This window comes from Manis javanica, chromosome 8 (assembly GCF_040802235.1).
Source record: "Manis javanica isolate MJ-LG chromosome 8, MJ_LKY, whole genome shotgun sequence".
Taxonomy (NCBI): domain Eukaryota; kingdom Metazoa; phylum Chordata; class Mammalia; order Pholidota; family Manidae; genus Manis; species Manis javanica.
Window position 1 is genome coordinate 25,660,130 of NC_133163.1, and position 21,062 is coordinate 25,681,191.

The 21,062-nt window shown below is 37.6% G+C and overlaps 1 protein-coding gene across 8 annotated transcripts in view; it reads right to left on the minus strand.

Moving 5' to 3' along the window:
- Positions 1 to 21,062, minus strand: part of GPATCH2L (G-patch domain containing 2 like) — a 55,451-nt gene that overhangs the window by 24,508 nt on the left and 9,881 nt on the right. For 6 of the 8 annotated variants that reach the window (XR_005062582.2, XR_001851590.3, XR_012133748.1 and 3 more), the window contains exons 3-7: positions 13,349 to 13,413; positions 9,210 to 9,386; positions 7,601 to 7,680; positions 4,416 to 4,483; positions 1,394 to 1,448 (exon numbers count right to left, since the gene is read on the minus strand). Coding sequence is in view for 4 of the 8 variants with exons in the window: in XM_037023201.2 (XP_036879096.1) it covers positions 1,394 to 1,448; positions 4,416 to 4,483; positions 7,601 to 7,680; positions 9,210 to 9,386; positions 13,349 to 13,413 (445 nt within the window). In the remaining 4 variants the exon portion in view is untranslated. Of the gene's footprint in view, positions 1 to 1,393; positions 1,449 to 1,504; positions 1,545 to 4,415; positions 4,484 to 7,600; positions 7,681 to 9,209; positions 9,387 to 13,348; positions 13,414 to 21,062 lie in introns of all 8 variants that reach the window. The other 2 variants (XR_012133749.1, XM_017650009.3) reach the window with 1 other exon arrangement.

The window sequence follows — 21,062 nt, forward strand, 5'->3', positions numbered from 1 at the left end:
TCTCCTCATCTGCAAAATGGATGTACTGCTCTCTGTCCTGCCTATTTCACAGATTATTCAAAATGAAATATTGCTTCCAGTTTATAAAGTAATTTCAGCTTCTCATCTATAAAACATCTATTCACCTCAAAAGATGGTTATGAGGATCAAAAGGAACTCTCTGTATAAAAGTACCTCACTTCTGTCTGCCAGCTTTCTTTGGACTTTTTCCACAATAAATAATCCTTCCCACAAATTTCAGAACTAAATATATCTTAAGACTGCAAGAACTCTGAATGGTAATTCTGAAAGAATTTTAAAAGAATACAAACTAAACAACTGTTCTGTCTATCACAGAAATTCCAGTCCCAATTCTACTAGCTGTATGACCTTGGGCAAATAGTGTAAATCTTATTTGTAAGTAATAAATCTGGACTAGATGATTGCACAGGTCCTCTTTTGCCTTGAGATTCTCTGATGCAAATAGTACTCCAGCTGGGAGTTCCTCAGACTTCAGTCACTTACATAGTACCCTAATGATTTTTTTCTTTATCTGTCCACCATCTGCACTATCATTTACCTACTATTTCCTTCCTATCAGTTATTTTTATTTAGACTTGTTCTTACTATTTTTCTATGAAATAACAAGTTTGATAAAATGATTCCATTTTTTTCTAACATAAATCATTATAACTTAAAATAAGAATTGTATGTCCACATACCATCTAAAATCATCTCACAACTACACACCAATTAGGTCTACCACTGCTCTAGCTCATTTTGAAACAGTAACTCCAAGATGAAGGTTCAAGTCTAAAATGAACGTCAGCTTCACATGGTACCAAGTACTTTTAAAAACTAAACAGAACAATAGGAAGACTGACAATTTTTACTCATCAGTCTTCATCTATTTTACAACTTGCCACCAAAATAAAGCAATCTCTCTGCCCCCCAAAATGAAAAGCTTTACACATTAAAGGAACATATTGATAGCCACTGTTGGTAACTTTTGAATTATGACCCCTAAGAAGGCCTAGACACGCTCAGGGCCCTCTCAGTGGGTAGGCAGGGAAAAGACTAAGAAGGCAAGGCTCTAAGGCCTCACCCCCATGTCACCCAAAGCAGCGAGCTCTACCCTCTTCTGTTTCATATGTTTAAGCAACACTGCACTTCTCAGCAAAGGGTACTGGGATTGAACTCAACCACAGCAGATGAGATTCTTTCTCATTTCTTATGAACAGTTCAAAACTAAAACAAAGACAGGATTCCTATGAAATGTTACAAGTAATTAACTGAAGATCACAGTTGAACCAAAAAAGGGGAATTAGCTACAGTTCTTATCAGTGCGTATCAGATATTCTGAGAAAACAGTACTCCAAGAAAATCAGAGTGACACAGGGAGTGGGAACCTTACCTCATGTGCACAAGCAGAAATGTGAGGAAAATCAGAAGCCAACGCTTTATTCTTTCTAAAGAAAAGGAAATCAAACAATAAAATAAAAATGATAAAGAAAAGCGATCTTACCTGATTTCGTTCTCTTTTCCCAGCTGACGGTAACCAGAAACTAAAGAGAGGGAGAGAATAACAGGGAAGAAAATAATAAAAAGTCATAGAAAACTTTTAGGGAGGAGGAGAAAAAAATGTTGGGATACTGAAGTAAAGACAAAGAAAGAAATGAGAAAAACATGGAACTGGAGAAGAAAAGAAGAGATATTAAATGTGTATGAACCTTTGTGCGAAAAATAACTCTTCAAAGGAAAAAGCCTTGCAATGGAATGTAAAAGGCTGGAAACTCTAAAAACAAAGCCAAGATTACAGTGTGATACCAAGGCATTCAGCTACACAGTCACAACAGGATCCCCAATTAAACAAGGGCACAAACCACCCACACATCTTTATTATTTTGTAAATTAAAAATTCAACCAGGCTGGATGGGTATATGATCACAACTGGATACTGACCATGTCATATTCAGGATAAATCGAAGAACAAATCATGTTAGCTGTCATACAAAAGGGTGGTATGATTTTCCTATATCTACACACAGGCTTTCCAGGTGCTCTTATCACAATACTTAGGACAAAAAGATACTTTTCTATATAAAGATCTAAAAATGGGAAAAGCATGAAGGAGAATATAGAAGCAATCACCATTCTGAACATACAAACTTCAAAGAGACAGAAAAATGAGTTTAAAATATAACATCCTACAAAGGAAGACATAAAAGTGTCACTGTTTGCAGATGACATATCATACACAGAAAACCCTAAGGACTCCACCAAAAAACTATTAGAAAAAATGAATTCAATAAAGTTTCAGGATGAAAATCAATATACAGAAATCTGTTGCATTTCTATACACTAATAATGAACTATTAGAAAAAGAAATTAAGAAAATAATTCCACTTACAATTGCATCAATAAGAATGAGATACCTAGGAAAAAGTTTAACCAAAGAGGTAAAAGACCTATATACTGAAAACTACAAAACATTTATGAAAGAAACTGAAAATGATACAATAAATGGAAATATATCCATGCTTATGGATTGGTAGAAGTAACATTGTTAAAATATCTATAACGCCCAAAGCAACCTACAGATTGAATACAATCCCTATCAAAATTCCAATGTCATTTTTAACAGAACTAGAACAAATAATTCTAAAATTTTTGTGGAACCACAAAAGACCCTAATAGGCAAAGCAATTTTGAGAAAAGAAAAACAAAGCTGGCCATATCACAATCCCTTATCTCAAACTGTACTACAAGCCTACAGTAATCAAAACAGTATGACACGGGCATAAAAACAGACACACAGATCAATGAAAAAGAACAGAGAGCCAGAAATAAACCTACACATAATATGGTCATGTCTTTTCTCCATTATATTCCCCAGTATATTCTTGGCTTAGAAAGTGGCCAAAAATATACTGGGGAATATAATGGAGAAAAGACAGTCTCTTCAATAAATGGTGTCAGGAAAACTGGACAGCCACAGGCAAAGAAATGAGACTAGACCTCTATCCTACACCATACACAAACATTAATTCAAAATGGAGTAAAGACCTAAATGTTAAGACCTGAAATCATAAAATTTCTAGAGGACAACATTTGTGGTAAGCTCTGTGGTACTGGTGTTAGCAATTTTTTGGGGGGTCTGACTCAACAGTAACAAAAGCAAAAATAAACAACTGGGAGTACATCAAACTTTTTTTAAAAAGCTTCTGCCCAGCAAAGGAAACCATCAACAAAATGAAAAAGCAATCTCCTGAATGGGAGAAGATATTTGCAAATCATACATGCAATAAAGAGTTAATATCCAAAATAAATAAAGAACTCATACAACTCAACAACAAAAATAGAAATAACCTGATTAAAAAATGGAAAGAGGATCTAAATAGACATTTTTCCAAAGACATACAAATGGGCAACAGGCATGTGAAAAGATGTGCAACATCACTAATTATCAGGGAAATACAAATCAAAACCACAATAAAATAGTACCTCACTTCTGTGAGAATGCCTATTATCAGAAAGAAAAGAAATAATAAGTGTTGAAGAGGATGTGAAGAAAACAGAACCCTCACACACTGTTGGCAGGAATGTAAATTGGAGCAGCCACTATGGAAAACAGTATGGAGATTTCTTAAAATATTAAAAATAGAGCTATCATATGATCTAGCTATTCCATTTCTGGATATTTATCTGAAGAATAAGAAAACCCTAATTTGAAAGACATATGCACCCCTATGTTCACTGTAGCATTACTTACAATAGCCAAGATACATAAACAACTGAAGTGTTGGATAAATGGATAAAGATGTGGAATAGATACATAACGGAGTGCTTCTCAGTCATAAAAAATAAAGCAATCTTGCCATTTGTAACAACATGGATGGCTCCTGAGGGCATTATGCTAAGTGAAATGAGTTAGAGAAACACAAATACCACATGATTTCACTTACATGTGGAATCTGAAAAAAAAACTCATAGAGAAAACAGACTGGTAGTTATCAGAGAGGAAGGGGTCTGGGGAATGGGTGAAATGGATGAAGGGGCTCAACTGTGTGGTGACGAATGCTAACTAGACTTATGGCGATCGCTTTATAATGTGTACAAATACTGAATTATAATCTGCACACCTAAAATTTATATAATGTTATATACCAATTTTACCTCAATTAAAAATAAACTATAACATCTTATCGTAAGCTGCTTTTATAATGCTACACCTATAGAAATAAAAAGTTGTCTAGAAAGGAAAAAAAATCAATTCTCATAAGCTGAGGGTTCTAGCCGTATTAACTCATTAACTTACAAATTTGTAAGATCTCTTTCAGTACTCAAGTCAGATTTCTAGATCCTTCATAAAATTTCCCTCTGCCTGCTACTCTAAGAAACAGGCTAGGAAAGCCCATAAATATATAAGCACTTACTCTTTCTGCCGAGGGTCACTAATGACGTGGCCTATCCTCTCAGTACCCAAAGTACTTAGGCTGGTATCCTGAAAAGACAAGCAAGACAAGAGTGTCCTCTAACCACAGAAATAAATATATAAAGCATGATCTGCCTTCAAGCTCACACTTTCCCATAACTGTGCCAGCAACCTCAAAGGCACATGTCAAATGTCAATCTTAAAATCCAACAGCAACTGTATTCCTTTTTATGGAAATCTATCTTAAAGGTATTACAGGTTATTTCTAGACTTATTTTTCTTTAGTGTTCCAAAAAAGTCATTATAAACATTGTTCACTATATATAGAATCGTAATACAGTGAGTATTACCTCCTGTTATTAAAGTATATAGAAATAGAAGCACTTTTGAAAAAAATCCATAGCAGCCAATTTTTAACAGGCCAGCACACCAAGTTCCCTAAAGTCACATGATTATAGCCTCAACAGCCTTCACAATGGGACATTTACCAAGTCCTCACTGGAAACACTCCAGTGCCTGCTGACCAAATGTATACACGTAAAGGATTTCTGTACCTCAACAAAAATTGTTACCCTGGGTTTTGTCTGTTAAACGTCATCTCTTTAGAGTAATAACCAGTTTGTATAAACTGGTTCTTAAATTTGAGATTCTCAAGGCCATTCAATATATGAAATCTTACCTGTAATACCACAAGCAATTCAGAAATTAAATCATCTCCCAAAAATTGGGAAATGGCAGAAGGCACTCACCCTTCATTTAACCTAAGTACATTTACAAAGAATGCCTATCACATTATCTGGGGAGAAATACCAGTGGTACATGAATAAGAGGCACACACATATATGACTAAGTGTTAAGATAAAGAGAATATTGAGTCCCCTATACAGAATTTTATTGTTGTTAACAACCATTTGATCAAAAAAAATAGGAGAGATGCCCTCACAAATAAATAAATAAATAAATAAATAAATGAATGAATGAATGAATGAATGAATAAATAAATAAAATAAAGTACACACTTCCAATTGTAAAATAAGTAAGTAACCAGGATGTAATGTATAGCATAAGGAATATAGCCAAAATATTGTGACAACTTGGTATGGTGATAGCGGGTACCTAGAATTATCATGTATATAAATGTTCAATCACTGTGTTGTACACCTGAAACTAATGTAATACTGTATGTCAACTACCCTTCAATAAAAAATAATTATCTAAAAAAAAAAAAAAAGATAAAGAGAATATAAGCCATGGGCATAGCTATGAAGAATGTCAAGCCTGCTACTCAAATACATTTGTTTCTTGGCAACTGTTATTATCTGTATTCTTTGTGTGTGGATTAGCCTAAATATTAGAATATACATTTTAGCAGGGCTATAGAAAAATTAATTTGAGTCAAATTCTAGGTGGGAGTGAAGCTTAATGAAAAGGTTTGCATACTATATTATTCATATTCTTCACCTTATGCCTACGCCTAGTGGTCACAGACAGAACCTCGGTAGTGGGGCCAAGGGAAAAGGGTGAAAAATGAGCTATTTGTTACAGTAGAAAAATTATTAACCTAAAGTGCCGTAATGTTTGAATTTACAGTTTATTACTGTGTAAATTACAAGCAGTACTTTGCGTAATTAGCAGCTCACTGGCAGGGAGCTGTGAATGAAACTCATTATTTATGATCACAATTTAGAAAGAGAAGAGAGATATGGGAGGGAGGAAGGGGGGCAGAACAGTGACCTCTTCTAGAAATGACGAATATCCCTTTAAGGTGATGAAGATGAATTAAACAAGTAAATATTAACCTATTATTTGAAATCCTTAGAGACAGGACCAATAGGCCCTCGTTTCCTTCCACGCAGCTAAAGGGAGCCTTCGAGATGACCTGATGTAATTCTATAGAAGAAGGAGGCTCTCATTTTATAGTAGCTGAAACAAACTAAGATAGGTAAGAGAGAGAACATTATCTGCCAAGCCTAACCAGTAAAGAGTAAAACCAGCTTTCTGTTCCCACTCGCAACCTCCTGTGCCACTCTCCAACCCCTGTACCCCTGCTACCTATCCTGTTAAGAATAAGCTCTGGGAACAGCAGAAGCAGTGCTCCAAAAGAAAAAGTCATGACTCTTCCAATAATCAAATGTCTTTCTCCTTAGGGATTTGAAACTGAGTTTAAAGATAAAAAATCTGAGTTCATCTGGAAATAAACAGCCTCACTTCTTTGGCATGGTTAGAACTTCAAAAAACTGTGCCCTGATTAAACTATAAAATAACAGCTTCCTCAGGGCAATGAGACTGTGGCTCTGACCACTATATACCCCTGACTTGGCACAGAGCCTACCATATAGTAGGCATTCTAAATGCTTATGGAGGGAACAAATGAATACTCTAACATACCTCTCCCTTACTTATTCTTTACTCACCCCTATCTTCTCTGATGGGTAGGAGCCCCAGTCTTAACCTACTTTTGATCTCAGAGATGGACTAAAAAATAATTTTTTTAATTTAAATTAAAAATGATAAAAGAGAAGTTAAGACTTGGGTTTAATTCTTTACTGTGCCATTTCTCCATGGGTAACATCAGACATTACTTAATTTCTTTGAATCCAAGTTTTCCTCTTCTGCTAAAGGGGAATATAACCTTTTTTACAAGGTTCTTGGGAGGATTAAATGGACTCAGTGCCTGGAGTCCCTGGCAAAAGCAGAACTGAGTAAATGGTAAATATTCCTCCATCATGACCAAGGAGGGCTTTTGAAATTTGGTAATAGGTTTCTCTTCCAGTTTTTTCTTTGTAATGAATTCTAGAATAAAAGACCAAAGTTAGGATAGAAGAAGCATTCATGAATTTCAGAGAGAGTCCTAAAGAAGCCAAGAGAATATTAATTCATATACTAATAATATAAGATTAATCAAGAGTCAAAGAAACAGAGATCAGGTCTGTACATTTATAGACAATAGATACTGTCATAACAGTGTTTGCTTTGTCAGAACTTCTGTATGAATTAAGCTTCATCTTTTATGTGTGTATCAATTTATATCCTACATAATGTTCACTCTTGTGAACTCACAAAATACTACAGTTGGCTAATTAACTCCAGGGAGTTATGTAGCACCTTTGATTATCAGTAGGATACACATATCCCATACAGAGTACTATCCTCCCCCTGAGCCTTGTAAACAGTGAAAACTACCACCTTCCCAAGAAGCCTTCTTCGCCCCTTTCTGAGGCATCGAGATGCAGCTCCAGGCAAGCGATTCAAGCGAGCATGGTACCCTAAAAAGAAGAAAGGCTTCAGTAACTGAATGCAGAAGATTCATTAGCAATGATGTACTTCTAGTACACCAAAGGCCTTCCTCCCCAGGATCTTACTAGACTAGACCTTAAACTAGTCACCAGGCTATTTGCCAGGAATTTATTATTCCCATGTCTTTGCCACCAGCAGTATGATTTTAGGCATGCCAATTACCTCTGACATAGGCTACTCACCTACAAAGAGGGATAGTTACTTGCCCAGTCCAGTCTTACGGGGCTCTTGAAAGACTCAATAAAATAGCACATGGAAGGTACTTCATTAACTGAAAACACTACACAAATTTATGACATTATCAACAATTTCTAATTATAAATTTAATGCTAATTATTATCTCAAAAGCATTCTAATTCATGAAATAATGGTAAAAATATTATGTAGAGCATAATCCCATTTTTCTAATTGCTGTATGCGCTCTACACATAAAAAGGCCACTGGATGAACCCACACCAAAAGGTTAACAATGAGAGTGCCACTGGTGTGGGATTACAGGCCAGTTTAAGTTTGTTCTTCTTCCTATTCTTGCTGATTTGCGCCTATGTTAATTGGCCCATAAAGAACTTTCAGAAATGGTCATCTAAATATTTGATGAGAGTTATTAAGGAGGCAAACAATGTGCCTCAGCCAGGCAATAACCTTTACCAAGAACAAACCGCTTTGAGAAGACCTATCACCCAAATTCATCATAACAAAGTGCTATAGAAGTTGATCACCAATAGATGCTTAACAAATACTTGATAACTGACTAACTGGTTGATTACTGACTACTGGGAATCCAAGAATCATAAATTTACAGAGCCAAAAGAAACCTCTGGAACAGGTTTGTTCAGTGTCACAATATTGTACTGATGACCCTGATGTCCCAAGAAACAAAGTGACTCTGTAACTATCACAGAGCCAGCTAGGCAGACAGTACCATCAAGTATCATCACATTTCCTTCCTCCTGCCCTAGGCTCTTTGCACTCCACCCATCATAACTGAAGAAAAGTAAAGGGAAAGGATGTGTATTTAAGCATACAATGATAGAATTATTAAAATAAAATTATCTAAAGAAATATTTTTAAATCATCTATTTAAAAAGTGCCATTACACCTGGTATGTGAATGTTCCTACTGAAATCTGTTCTCTTCCAAGATCCAGTACTTCAGGCTTCCTTTGAGCACTCAATAGCCCATGAGTTTCATAGTAGGATAAGCAGCAGTGACATGGTGCTAGGCTTCCTGAAACTGGCACAAATGCAACAGCAAGCTGCAGGAACACCCTGCTAACAGTTATCCCAAGAGTCTCCTCAGATTGACTGAGGTAGAAATGAAGAAGCTTAAGCTTTGAGACTCACCTTTGACTCCTCTAGAAAAAAAAAATCCCTAGACTAGCTACACCATTCAGATAGTTAATGCATGTGTAGAGTCATGAGTTTGCTTGCCAAGGGATGATTCTCCCCAAAGAGAACCATGAAAGTGTCAAGTATATTTTGGTCTCTTCAGAACTCACCTCTTTGAGCTGGCCGAGAAGGTAAAAGGAATGTGGGATCTGAAAGTTTATCCAGTCCAGAATCCATTCTTTCTACTTCAGAGCAAGGATCAGGAGTCCACTTGGGCAGAAGATTAGGGACAGTGAATCCTGGGACACATTCTCCTTCATAGAACCAATCACTCTGCTCATCATCCCCTGAAGTAGAGATCATATCACAAGCTGGAATTTTAACATGCTCCATGAAAAAACAAATGGGAGGATGATTTCTTAATGCTATGGGTTTGATTATATTTTCTAAATAAAAGTCAAAATACAAAAAAATTGTTTTGATTCTTCTTCTTGATCCATATTATGATGAAAACTGGGACACCAAACTAGTTTCATATAAATGTCATACAGTGTTACACTGGACTGCTTTTGATAGTAAAATCTAATAACGCTACCATTTACTAAGGCCTAACGCCTACTAGGATCCATGCTAAAAATCTATAAATACATTATCTCTTCCAAACTTTATGCTAATTTCAACTTATACATGAGGCCACTAAAGTCCAAAACAGTTAAGGTCAAGTTTAGATGATGAAACCAAGATCTGAACCCAAAGTCTGGCTAACTCCAAAGCCTTCAACACAAAAATAAATTGCTCTGCATTTACCATTCTCAGTGACATAAATGAATACGGGTTTCAAAGCCCATATATGTTCCTCAATCAAAACTATCCCTGAAGGATTTCTTGAAAAAAGGTAAAGAACATATACCCATACCTCATTTCTTCCTTGGTACCTTACTAATGGGATAGAAAATCATCTTGACACTAGCAAGCCAAGCTACCATCAAAAAACTAACCACAGAGACAGTATAATCTCCCAAGGCTTATCAAGAAGTTCTACCATTTGCCCAAGGCCATTCTTTTCATTAGAGACAAAATCAAGACTAGACCCATATAGGCTCTTGGGTCCAAACTTCTTTCTACTGGCTACAATGATATCATCGAAAGTTCCAATAGAGCTCATACCTGCCCACAAAGAGGAACTTTATGTTTGCCACCCCATCTTGCACTAAAAATAGGAAGGATGAAGGAAATGATTATAAGAACATCTAAAGAGTTATTAATCTCTTCATTCTCTAATGTATACTGGTTCCCAGGAAGCTGCTCAGGCCAGCTAATCACATGAAATACCAGATTCATGGGCCACTAACACCCAGGATAATGATAACTCTTAATCACTGTGGAGATCTCTAAAATGGGAAACGGTATTTCCACAAAAGATGTTACTCAAAGTGGTCCTTCATAAACACACCACCAACAGCTATTTCTTTAAAACAGCCACTGTGAACCTTTAGTGTAGATCAGAAGGATCAGGAATGGTTGTTAGAACAGACTGCTGGGCCCTATCCCAAAAAGTTTCTGATTTTGGTCTGGGCAGGACCAAAAATTCACATTTCTAACAAGTTTCCTAGTGATGCTAAGCTGGCCTGAAGACTGTATTTTGAGACCCACTACTCTAAAATCATCTCATCAAACCAGATACATCAATGAATTTAAGATAGGCATTAGAATTAACAATGATCAGTTTCTCTGCATATCAATATATTAACTCCTTTCTTATTCATTAAGCATTCCTTGGGCCATTTATTAAAATAGCATATTTGGCTAGATCATATTTCCTGATAACAAATGGAATTTTTTCACTCAAGATTTTTGATAATACAAAAAGGGATTCACTAAACTGAAAGGAACCTTATGAGCTCATCTAGACCAGTAGTCTTCAACCTGGGTTCACTAAGATGCCTAATGCAGGAGCTCCTCAAAAGAGTGCTGCCAGAAAATAAGGCAGAGGCTGAGCAGGTCAGGCTCCTGACCTCCTGCTCCTCTAGTATCTTGCCTTAAACAAAATAGGTTTAGCTATTTTGTAACTTGAGATTCTCTGAAAAGGAAAATTTTTCCCTTATCTGAGTTTCCCAATAACTATCTGTGGGGAAAATGGAAGTTCCTATAGCCAGGATCCTCACCTGACCCTAAACTACCTGATCATATAATTCACCTACTGCTAGGCAAATGGTCCCACACCCATTGGCAATGAACTATTATTGACTGAGTCACTATATATAGAGCTCTCTACCCAGTGCTCTGGGCAGAGGCAGAGATGGAGGTGGATTACAGACCTGCAGACTGCTGGATGCAGATGTAATCCTTGTGCTTGATCTACCACCAGTGAGAATAAAGCCAGTTATAGACCCTTTTACTGCAAGAATGTTCTGTTCTCACTTCTCAGTCTCACTGAATTCACAGTGAACCAGCCTGGGGCTAAAACCCTCAGAAGAGACACTATTTACTTAGAGTTTAGTACATACAAGGCAGTGTGTTACCTATTGTGGTTGCAAATAATAAGAATTCCTGCCTCTGATAAGCTCAATGTAAAAGGGACACACTTATAAATAGTAGTGTAAGATGTTAAGTGATACGAAAGTAGTAAGTATAAGGAAAAAAAGAGTTAAGGGTTCTAGGAGATGATGCCTATACTGAGCCTATTAGTGAGAATCTCTTCAGGAAACTCACATTCAAATGAGGAAGAGACTTTAATAAAGTGACTATTTCAAAGGTGTAAACAGTATTAAGAGTAACCAGCAAAGGATGGTAAAGCACCCTTGGGCCAGAAGAGCAGGGAGTCTTTACCATTCCTAGAGCTGAAACCTGAATGAAGTCACAAGGGGTAAGGACATACCAGCTCATTCATGGAAAGACACGTACTTTCCTGGTATGAGATAAGAGAATCAAGACCCTAGCTAGGGCCTACCTGGGAGTATATGTACACAGCCTCCAATGACACCTAGCTCCCTCAGAATCAGGAAAGGATGGAAATGTCCTCCAACAACCATCACTACAGTAGGAAGTTCAACAACTCCAACCATGCTGTGGAGAAAGTGAAGGTTCCTATGGCCAGGGTTCTCACCTGGCCCTGGTCGGCTTGCTCACTACACACATGTGGGCAATAACATTGTTACGGACCCTATATAAAGAGCTCCACCCAGTGCTCTGGGCAACACAGTGGCATAGCTGCAAGGCTGCAGGAGAGTAGAGACTAGAGAGGTGGCAGTGCCAAGGACAGAGACTGAGATGGCTGTGCAGGCAGAGAGGCCCAGAGGCAGAGACCGGCTTGCTGAATGCAGGCCAGCTTTGAGTGGACGGGATTCTAGTGACTGAGCTGCCACAGTGGGAATAAAGTTGGGTATAAACCCTTTCACCCTAAGAATGTTCCACTGTCATTCCTTAGTCTCATTGAATCCATAGTGAACTTGTCCAGGGCTGAAACCCACTGGCAAGACACATGCCCACAACTCTCAGGCATGGATGAGATATCCTCCTCACAATTTCTCTCCAAAATCAGGACTCAGATCCTGAGCCTCAGAGTTCCAGGATTCCTTCAGTTACCACTGAACCTATCTGGATCAGCCTAGACATGTAGCCACCATGCCTGTCCTTCAATCAATCTTTGGAGAAAAATTAATGGATTTCAGGGCTAAAAGGGACTTCAGAGAGCTAAAAATCCCTTATTTATATTAAGAACACTACAGTCCAAAGAAGCTACATGAAATTCTTACTGGTGAACAGTTGGTGTGGCAAATAAAAAACTGATAATTCACATATACCAGCTTATTCACAGTGATCTATACTGAACTTTAGGAGTCTTAACTTTAGACAAAAGATGTTTTCTGTAGTATATTCACCCATTATTTATAAACATGATCATTTATAAATAAGGTTGTAAGAACAGATTTTCCCTATGTGAAAATAAAAGTGTCTTAACATCCAAAAAAGAGTAATACAAGTTGGTATTTTTTGGCTCTAACAAAAAGCAACTTTACAAAGTCCTTACTTTGAGATGATAACCCCCTGGACCTACACTTCTCAATATCTAAGCTTACCACATTAAAATCACTGCTTGTGAAAAATGCAGATTCCAGGGGTCAGCTCCAGACCTATTTAATTTCTAGCTCAGGAATCTGGAGTTTTAACAGTTCCCCAGGTAGCTCTTACATGCCCTGAAGTTTGAGAAGCACTGCCATAGACCATCACATTCTCTGAGTTACTCCTATAATCACAGAGCCTTCCCAGAAACACTGAACCCAAATCCCAAAGTTGGGATCAAGATTACCTTGTCGTCCTTCATCGTTGGTAAAGAGTCCTGTGTCACTGCTGCTACACACACTGCTGGTTTCACTGAAAAAAGAATATACACAAAAGAACACATCAGCTCCAGTCAAGAACAAAGTACTGTTCGTACTCCTGGTTTTCAACTCAAAAGATCTCAGGTTTCCCTAATTTCACTCAGAAATTAAAATCAGTACATCAGAAGTATAAATCTGTTAGTTTAGCACTAGGAAGTTATTTATTAAGGCTCATGGAAGTAATCTCAACCTGCTTTGGTATATCAAACAACACTAATTTACAAATTCGCCAACTTATGTTATTTTTAAATACTGTCAACTGTCAAGTTTCAAATAAAGTTATCCACCCTTAAGACATCTGTGGGAAAGTTGGGGTTCCTATGGCCAGGATCCTCACTGAACTTAAACCACCTGACAATGTAACTGGCCTGTTGCTAGGCTACTGCTTCCACACCTTTAGGCAATAAGCTATTATTGTGCTATATAGAGAGCTCGGCCCAGTGCTCTGGGTGGAGGCAGAGATGCTAGTGCCTGACCTACCGACCTACCGCTGGGAGAACAAGCCGGGTAATAAACCCTTTCACCCCAAAGAACATTTTGCTGTCAATTTCTTTGGTCACACAGAATCCATAGTGAACTTGCCCGGGGCTGAAACCCATTGGCAAGGCAACATCTAACAGCTCTCAAATTCTGACCCCATTTACAAAGCAGCAAACAAAAATCCACGTGCAGAAAAAAAAAAAAACAGTATAACAAAAGCTATGTTTTCTAAATTTGGTGTCTAAATTGTCCTTGATATCAAACATATAAAAACTCATTTTCAAAAAAGGTTAAAAGTAAAAATATAAAAACCCCATTTGAAATCACTGAAATAAAACTTTTGCCCCATAGAATTCTGTCCAACCAGCTGAGCTATTGCTAACAATTGATTCTGCCTCTTCCTGATGTTGCAGGTTTTTCACCTAAATTTGCATCAAATTTGATTTATCTGGTTCAAGCAAAATTTCTCTATTCTTTACAATGTTAAATATGTCCTTGATTGGGGGAAGTGTTCACTTCCAAGCTAGTCAATTTTTTTCACCTGCTTTAGAAGATGGATGAAACCAAACAAAGCAGTGAAGAAGCATTCCTAACAAGCTGCATAAGAACAAGCTTGGCAGAAGTCCCAGTCTACGTTTCTGGATCAAAAATCTGAAAATATTTTGTATTTTGCAACATTTCCAAATACCTTGCCAACAGTAAATCCTAAAAATGTTGGTTAAATAGCAACACTTTCCTCACTTAAACTTATCTCTGAATAGATCTAAGAGATCTGTTGCAAAAGCCAATAAAAAATACTTGATTTCTTTCAAGGTTCTTTCATTTTATTTTCTTCCATACTGATAAGTGGGGACATTCTCAGGAGCCACTGTAAGGAATGTCTCACAAAACTAAACCACTGGATTTAGAATCATCAAGGTGCTCTCAAGTTAAATCCAGAAGACATTTTCACTGAGTAGTGCATTCTTCCTACTTCTGAGTTCAAAGAACTGTGCCTGCTAAATTCAACGGTGGTGTTTTTGTGTTTTCAGCAAATTCCTAAGAATATTAGTGATCTAACTCCATTATGTCTTACTATACATCCTCTCATTTTACTACTTATCATCTTGCCTCAAAGATAAAGCAAATTTGCTAATTTTTAACTCCTCTTGATGTTAACGAGAGCTTAGCAAAGCACATCAGGCCACGGGACAGATAAATTCTACTCTACCATTATGTTATATCCTTTATAGGTTAACAGTATCACTAACTTGAGATTTAGGTGTCAGCAAACAACAGCCTGCCATCTGTTTTATGTGGCCTATGAGCTAAGGATGGTCTTTACATTTTTAAACCATTGGGGGGAAAAGTTAAAAGAATATTTTATGATATAGGTAAGTTACATGAAATTCAAATTTCAGTGCCCATAAATAAAGTTTTATTGGAACACAGCCACACTCATTTATTCACATATCAGCTATGGCTTCTTTTAAACTACAACTGCAAAGTTGAGTAGTTGGAACAGACAGCATATTGCTCAAAAAGCCCTAAAATCTGGTTTTTCACAGAGGAAGTTAGCTGATCTCTGCTCTGCAAGTATTACAAGTTTTACTCTGTGGACAAAGTGAAGGTTCCTATGGCCACGATCCTCACCTGAACCGAAACTACTTGATGATGTAACTGGCCTTCTGCCAGGCTACTGCTTCCACACCCCAGGCAATTAGCTATTAATGACTGAGTCACTATATAAAGAGCTCTTCCCAGTACTCTGGGCAGAGGCAGAGACAAGGAGGATTACAGAGCTGCAGACTGTTGGTTGCAGATGTAATTCCAGTGCTTGACTTACCACTCGGAGAACAAGCCAGGAAATAAATCCTTTCACCCCAAGAAGGTTCCATTGTCATTCCTCAGTCTCACTGAATCCATAGTGAACTTGCCCAGAGCTGAAACCCATTGGCAAGACACTCTGCAATGTCTATGGTTCCCTGTTTGAATATTTCCAAGTAAAAAAGTTTAAACTGTGGCCTTATTACAAAGTCTATAAACTCTTTTCCCCATTCATTTCCAGCCATCTGTACAAGATACACGGCTTCCTGATCCTTATTTGCATGGATTCCATTCTCTCCTCATATTCTAAATAAAGGGAGCAAGCTCAAAGACATCTGCTGAATCAAGAAAGGTATGGTAATCTAAAACTTTCCTGTCATTGTACATTTTCTATTTTTGTCAAAAGCATCTAAAGTGACTCACTGTTCCTGAAAGAGCTTGGAGTAAACTTGCCCGTAAGTTTTCTATATACAGTTAATTAAAGTAATGGCAATGATATCACAGAAATATCACTAGGATTTTAAGATTATGATCAAGGGATACATGTTTCTTCCTTCATCAAGAAAATAATTTATGTCTTATAGAACACTTGGTAAAGTATCATCATTCTACCAGCAATCTAGAAATGACTATTACATATGATAGCATCTGCTGACTCTATTTATTCCCTCAGAAGAATGCTCACTGTGGAAATCTAAGCTTATGTAAGAAATTGTTAGCATAATTTGCTGGAGAGAAAAAAAGTGCGGACTTCATGGCATGTTCACACATAAACACTATGATACAACATGCAAAAATGTAGTGTTAGCTGTAAAGTAGAAGCAAATATTTCCTCTTCTAAGTAATAGGCCAAAATCATTGAATACAGCAGTTTTCATTCACTCTGGTGCAGAAATCATGCTTTAAAAAAAAATCAGATTAGGAGGAATTTAATAATCATTAGTCAATATGTTGATTTTGCAAATTAAACAGAATCTTTAATATTCTGTTAAAAATAAGCTTTTACTTTTCAATAAAGACAGTTTTCTTTTAGCATCTTTGTAGATCACATGGCCAAAAAGTCAAAAGATGTCAGGCTCCTACATATGCTTCCTATTCCAAAACCTTCAAATTTGTTTATAACTTTTCTGCTATGTGCCTTTTTATTAGGTAAGGGATTTAAAAGCTCTATTCCTCATTTTTACAAGACTTAAAATGTGATCCTACCCCTAGTGTCCACTCCACTTGTGGTCCTCTGAAGCTTAGTCAGGAAGACAGAAACTCAGCTTTTATTTATCTCCAGAAAAAATAACAAGAGAAAGCCCACAAAGACAGCAGGTAATGAAATCTTGTATTTTCCTGAAATGGCAGTAACTCCTAGAGGCACCAGTGCCTCCTGTCTTTGCCTCTGGAGCTATTCTGTACTCCCTGTCCTCACATGATTCTAAATAGCTTGCATATATAAAAATCTTCCTAGAATATTTCTAAAGTATTTTGGAACAGAAATATGTTAACCCTACAAATAACTCATACATCATTGAGAAAAAAAAACCTCAGTCCCAAACAGGGGCAATAAAAGTTCTCTAACAAGAAAAGGATGAAAAAGGATTTCTCCCCCACCTTCCATTTCTCCTAACCTTTCAATAGTCCACTTAGTAAGCATTTCCCACACACCAGATATTCCTCTAACTAGCACTAAAACTAACAAAGAAATATGTCAATCATGATTTAAATGCATGCATTTTATAAAAAACTTAGTCTAGACTACAGAAGAAAGGTGTGAAAAGATAGAAGGCTTTCCAATGAAGAATACTCTGCAAATAAAGGGTGGTGCAAGCCTAGACTTTAACTTTATAATACTGAGGAAATCACCCCAGTTTAGAAGCCAGAAAATTTCTCAAAAATATTCCTAAGTGGGAAAAAAAGAATAATGCATCACACTTCCCTATAGTGGTTTTTACTAAAAAATGTTCCCATACTTAATTCAGCAGCAGAGCCACCATTTTAAATAAGACACAAAATTCAAGCCTTGATTTTGGACCACCAATTGTATTACTTATATATATAATAATGTTAGAAAAGTAACAGAACTGCATTCAACTGAAATAACAAAAGTGTAGAGAAACTAAACCACCAAGAAAGCAGTTCCAGAGACTTTCCTCCCCCAACATTTTATTACTAGAGTTTTCAAACATTCAAAAAAGTCTGAAGAAGTTCCGGTTACCACTCACACTCCATCACGTAAATACTGCAATGAACACTGTGTGTTATCACACATCTATCCATCTAGCCTTCCCACCCGAGATTTCTGTAATTCAAGGCACTCTCTCGGCAGACCATACGATTGGGCAAGGCATCTCAAACCCACTACTTTCAGAGCAGATTATCATGGAAATCAAATCTAATAAAATACTACTGATTCCTCTTATCCACTTAAGTATTAATTCTAGGGCAAACTAAACATTGTAAACTCTGGTGCAAACTTTAGAATGCTTTCCTCTGAACAGCTCTTCTTTCCAAGTTCTGAATATTTGCCCTTTTGAGGAGCAATTAAGGGTATTGTTTTCAAATCTGAAACTCATGCTTCTTGGTCAAAGCGGAGTCAATGAAATAACCCAATCTCAGTACCAGAAACATCTAGAGCAGTGGTTATCAACTGAAGGCAATTTCGCCAATCCCCTCTAGAGTCTCCCCCATCCCCTACCCCAGCCTTGGGGTCATTTGGCAATGTCTGGATACATTTTTGTTTCTCAGGAACTGGAGAAAGAGGGAGTTGGTATCTCACTGGCATCTGTGGGTAGAGGTCAAGGGAAGCTGCTAAACACCCTACAATACACAGCACAGCCCGAACAACTGAGAATTATCTAGTCCAAAATGTCAGTAGAGCCACAGCTGAGAACCCTCATCTAGAGTGATGAACAAAGCGGAGGGATAGAGGTGGCAGGGCATTATGTTAAAGGAAACCACTTCAGAGGAGGATAGGAGCCTGTGCACTTACTTCTGTGGGATAGAGCCAGCCTTCAAGGGCACAGGTCACCATCCCATAAAAGCAGCACTGTCATTCCCTCACCACAGTTTAAGACCTCCAGATCCTAGGAGCCATGAGAAAGTAGCTGAACCTTCAGACAAACTGACAGAACTGAAATTACTCAAGAGTTGTACAAATCATCCTTCCCAGCCTCGTCCAGGCAGAAAGAAGTTCCTATAACCAAGGAAGAGAGATTCAGGCTGGAAAAGGAAGTATCTTGCTCCTCTCAGTGTCCCCAGTGCTTAGCACAGCACCTAGTACACAACAGGAATTCAGTAAATGTTCCTAAAATGGAATAAACTCATTCAAATTAGCTCTGTTGCTTCCCCTTATATAGCCTTTGCAGCATGTCACTTCACCTCTCTAATGCTATTTCCCTGCACGTAAAATATGTATAGATTGTTCTAAGGGTGTGATGATATGAGACATGAGAACCTACTTTGTGAACTCTAGAGCATTACACAAAGGCAAAGGATGAAAAATTCAAAAGCTACTTCCAGGGTACAGCTAATATGTACCAAATATTGTTTGAGGCTCACAGAAGTAGTTTCCTCATTGACATTCTTCTTATTAAAACAGTAATCTAAATTCTATGGGACTCTCAATTATACCTCAGTAAAAAAATACTCTATTGGACTCAAATCTATTTTCATTTTAAATAGAAAAATGACATGTGGCCTATGAAATCTAGCATTTCCCCTGCACTGGTTTCATCCAAGTGAGGGAAACACTGTTCTCAACAGGTATCCAAGCTACAAGTGTCTCAAAAAGGTTGGTACTTGAATTGAGTTTATTAAATTATTAATAAGAATGCTACTATTACTGACACCAGTAATATCATTTACTGAGTTCTACTACAGACCAGGCGAAGTACTAAGTGCTTTATATTCATTAGTATGTTTCTTCTATCCCAAAACTCTATGAGGTAACTATGTCAACTTCATATTACAGATGAAGGAATGAGGCTTAGAGAGGTTAAGCAACTTGGCCAACATTACACAGCAAATAAACATCAGAGCCGGGGTGGTGTATCGCCAAAGCCCATGTGCTCGCTGGATGGTCCCTGAAACATGGATGGTGCACAGACCGATTCACCTCATTTGCCAAAAGCCAATGCCATGTTTCTCTATTCACAAGACACTTTTGAATTTCGGCATTTCTCAAAGAAATGCTTTTTGCTACTTAAAACACTTCGACACAGCTAAAACTCTAGCTGTGCTTTGACTACTAATGCCTATCAGCTAGAAATGCATCCTACATGCTGAAAACGAAGAAAACTATGAACTCACTTCAGAAAGAAGTGCTCTTCCTTGTATATACTGAATTTTAAAATAAACATTCATCTTCAGTATACTTACTTAAAATACAACAAAATATACTCTCAGTGATCTGTACTTTGCTTGCCCTTATCATTTCTGAATGCCCTTTCTTTAAAATCAGACTTATCAGGGGAGTAGGTTCTGGGGAAATAGTCTGAGAACACTATTCTTGAATTTAATTTCACACCAAGTTAGGAAAAACTTTCAGAAGAAGTCATCTGTGGTATCCAGACTCCCAGATGACTCCCAATGATCCCAGCCTCCTGGTATGTCACACCCTGGGTGGTCTGTGACACCAACTGCATAAGCAGAAGTAATGGCGTATTACTTCTGAGATTAGATCATCAAAACTGTGGCTCCCATCTTGGGCACTGGGTACACTCTTGCTCCCTCTCCTCTCGGATCATTCACTCTAGCGGAAGCCAACAACCGCATCTTGAGGACTCTAACAGCCCTGTGAAGGCGCCTACATGGAATGGAAAGGAACTGAGACTCTTGGTTCAACAGCCTATAAGGAAATCAGATCTGCCAACAGCCCTGAGTGAACTCAGAAGTGGATCCTTCAGCCCCCGTTGAGCTTTGAGGCAACTGCAGCCCCAGCCAACAATACAGGCAACACGATGAGAGACTCTGAACCAGGACCACCCAGCTAAGCTGCTCCCAGATTCCTGACTTTAGGAAATTTAAAACTATAAATATTTGTAACCAAGACTTCTTAGTCTGAAAGTAAACCATGACTAAGGGAGAAGTTTCTCAGAGAAATACATCATATCAATTGCAAAATTTTAAGTTATGAGAATGAGAGCATTGCTTTTCAGTTTCATTCAGACTGCACCACAAAAGAAGGCAGCAACCTCTTCAGTTTCACAGGTTCATTAATGCGGCCAATGCAATCAGGTGTACTTTGCAGAGATGATGATTCTCCTCAGGGTTCTGCTATTGAGCTGAGGGCTGTGCCTCAGAGTACACCCTCTTTTTAGGACACCCTTTCTAAGAGCTAAGAGTGATTCATCTTCCATTTGATGAAAT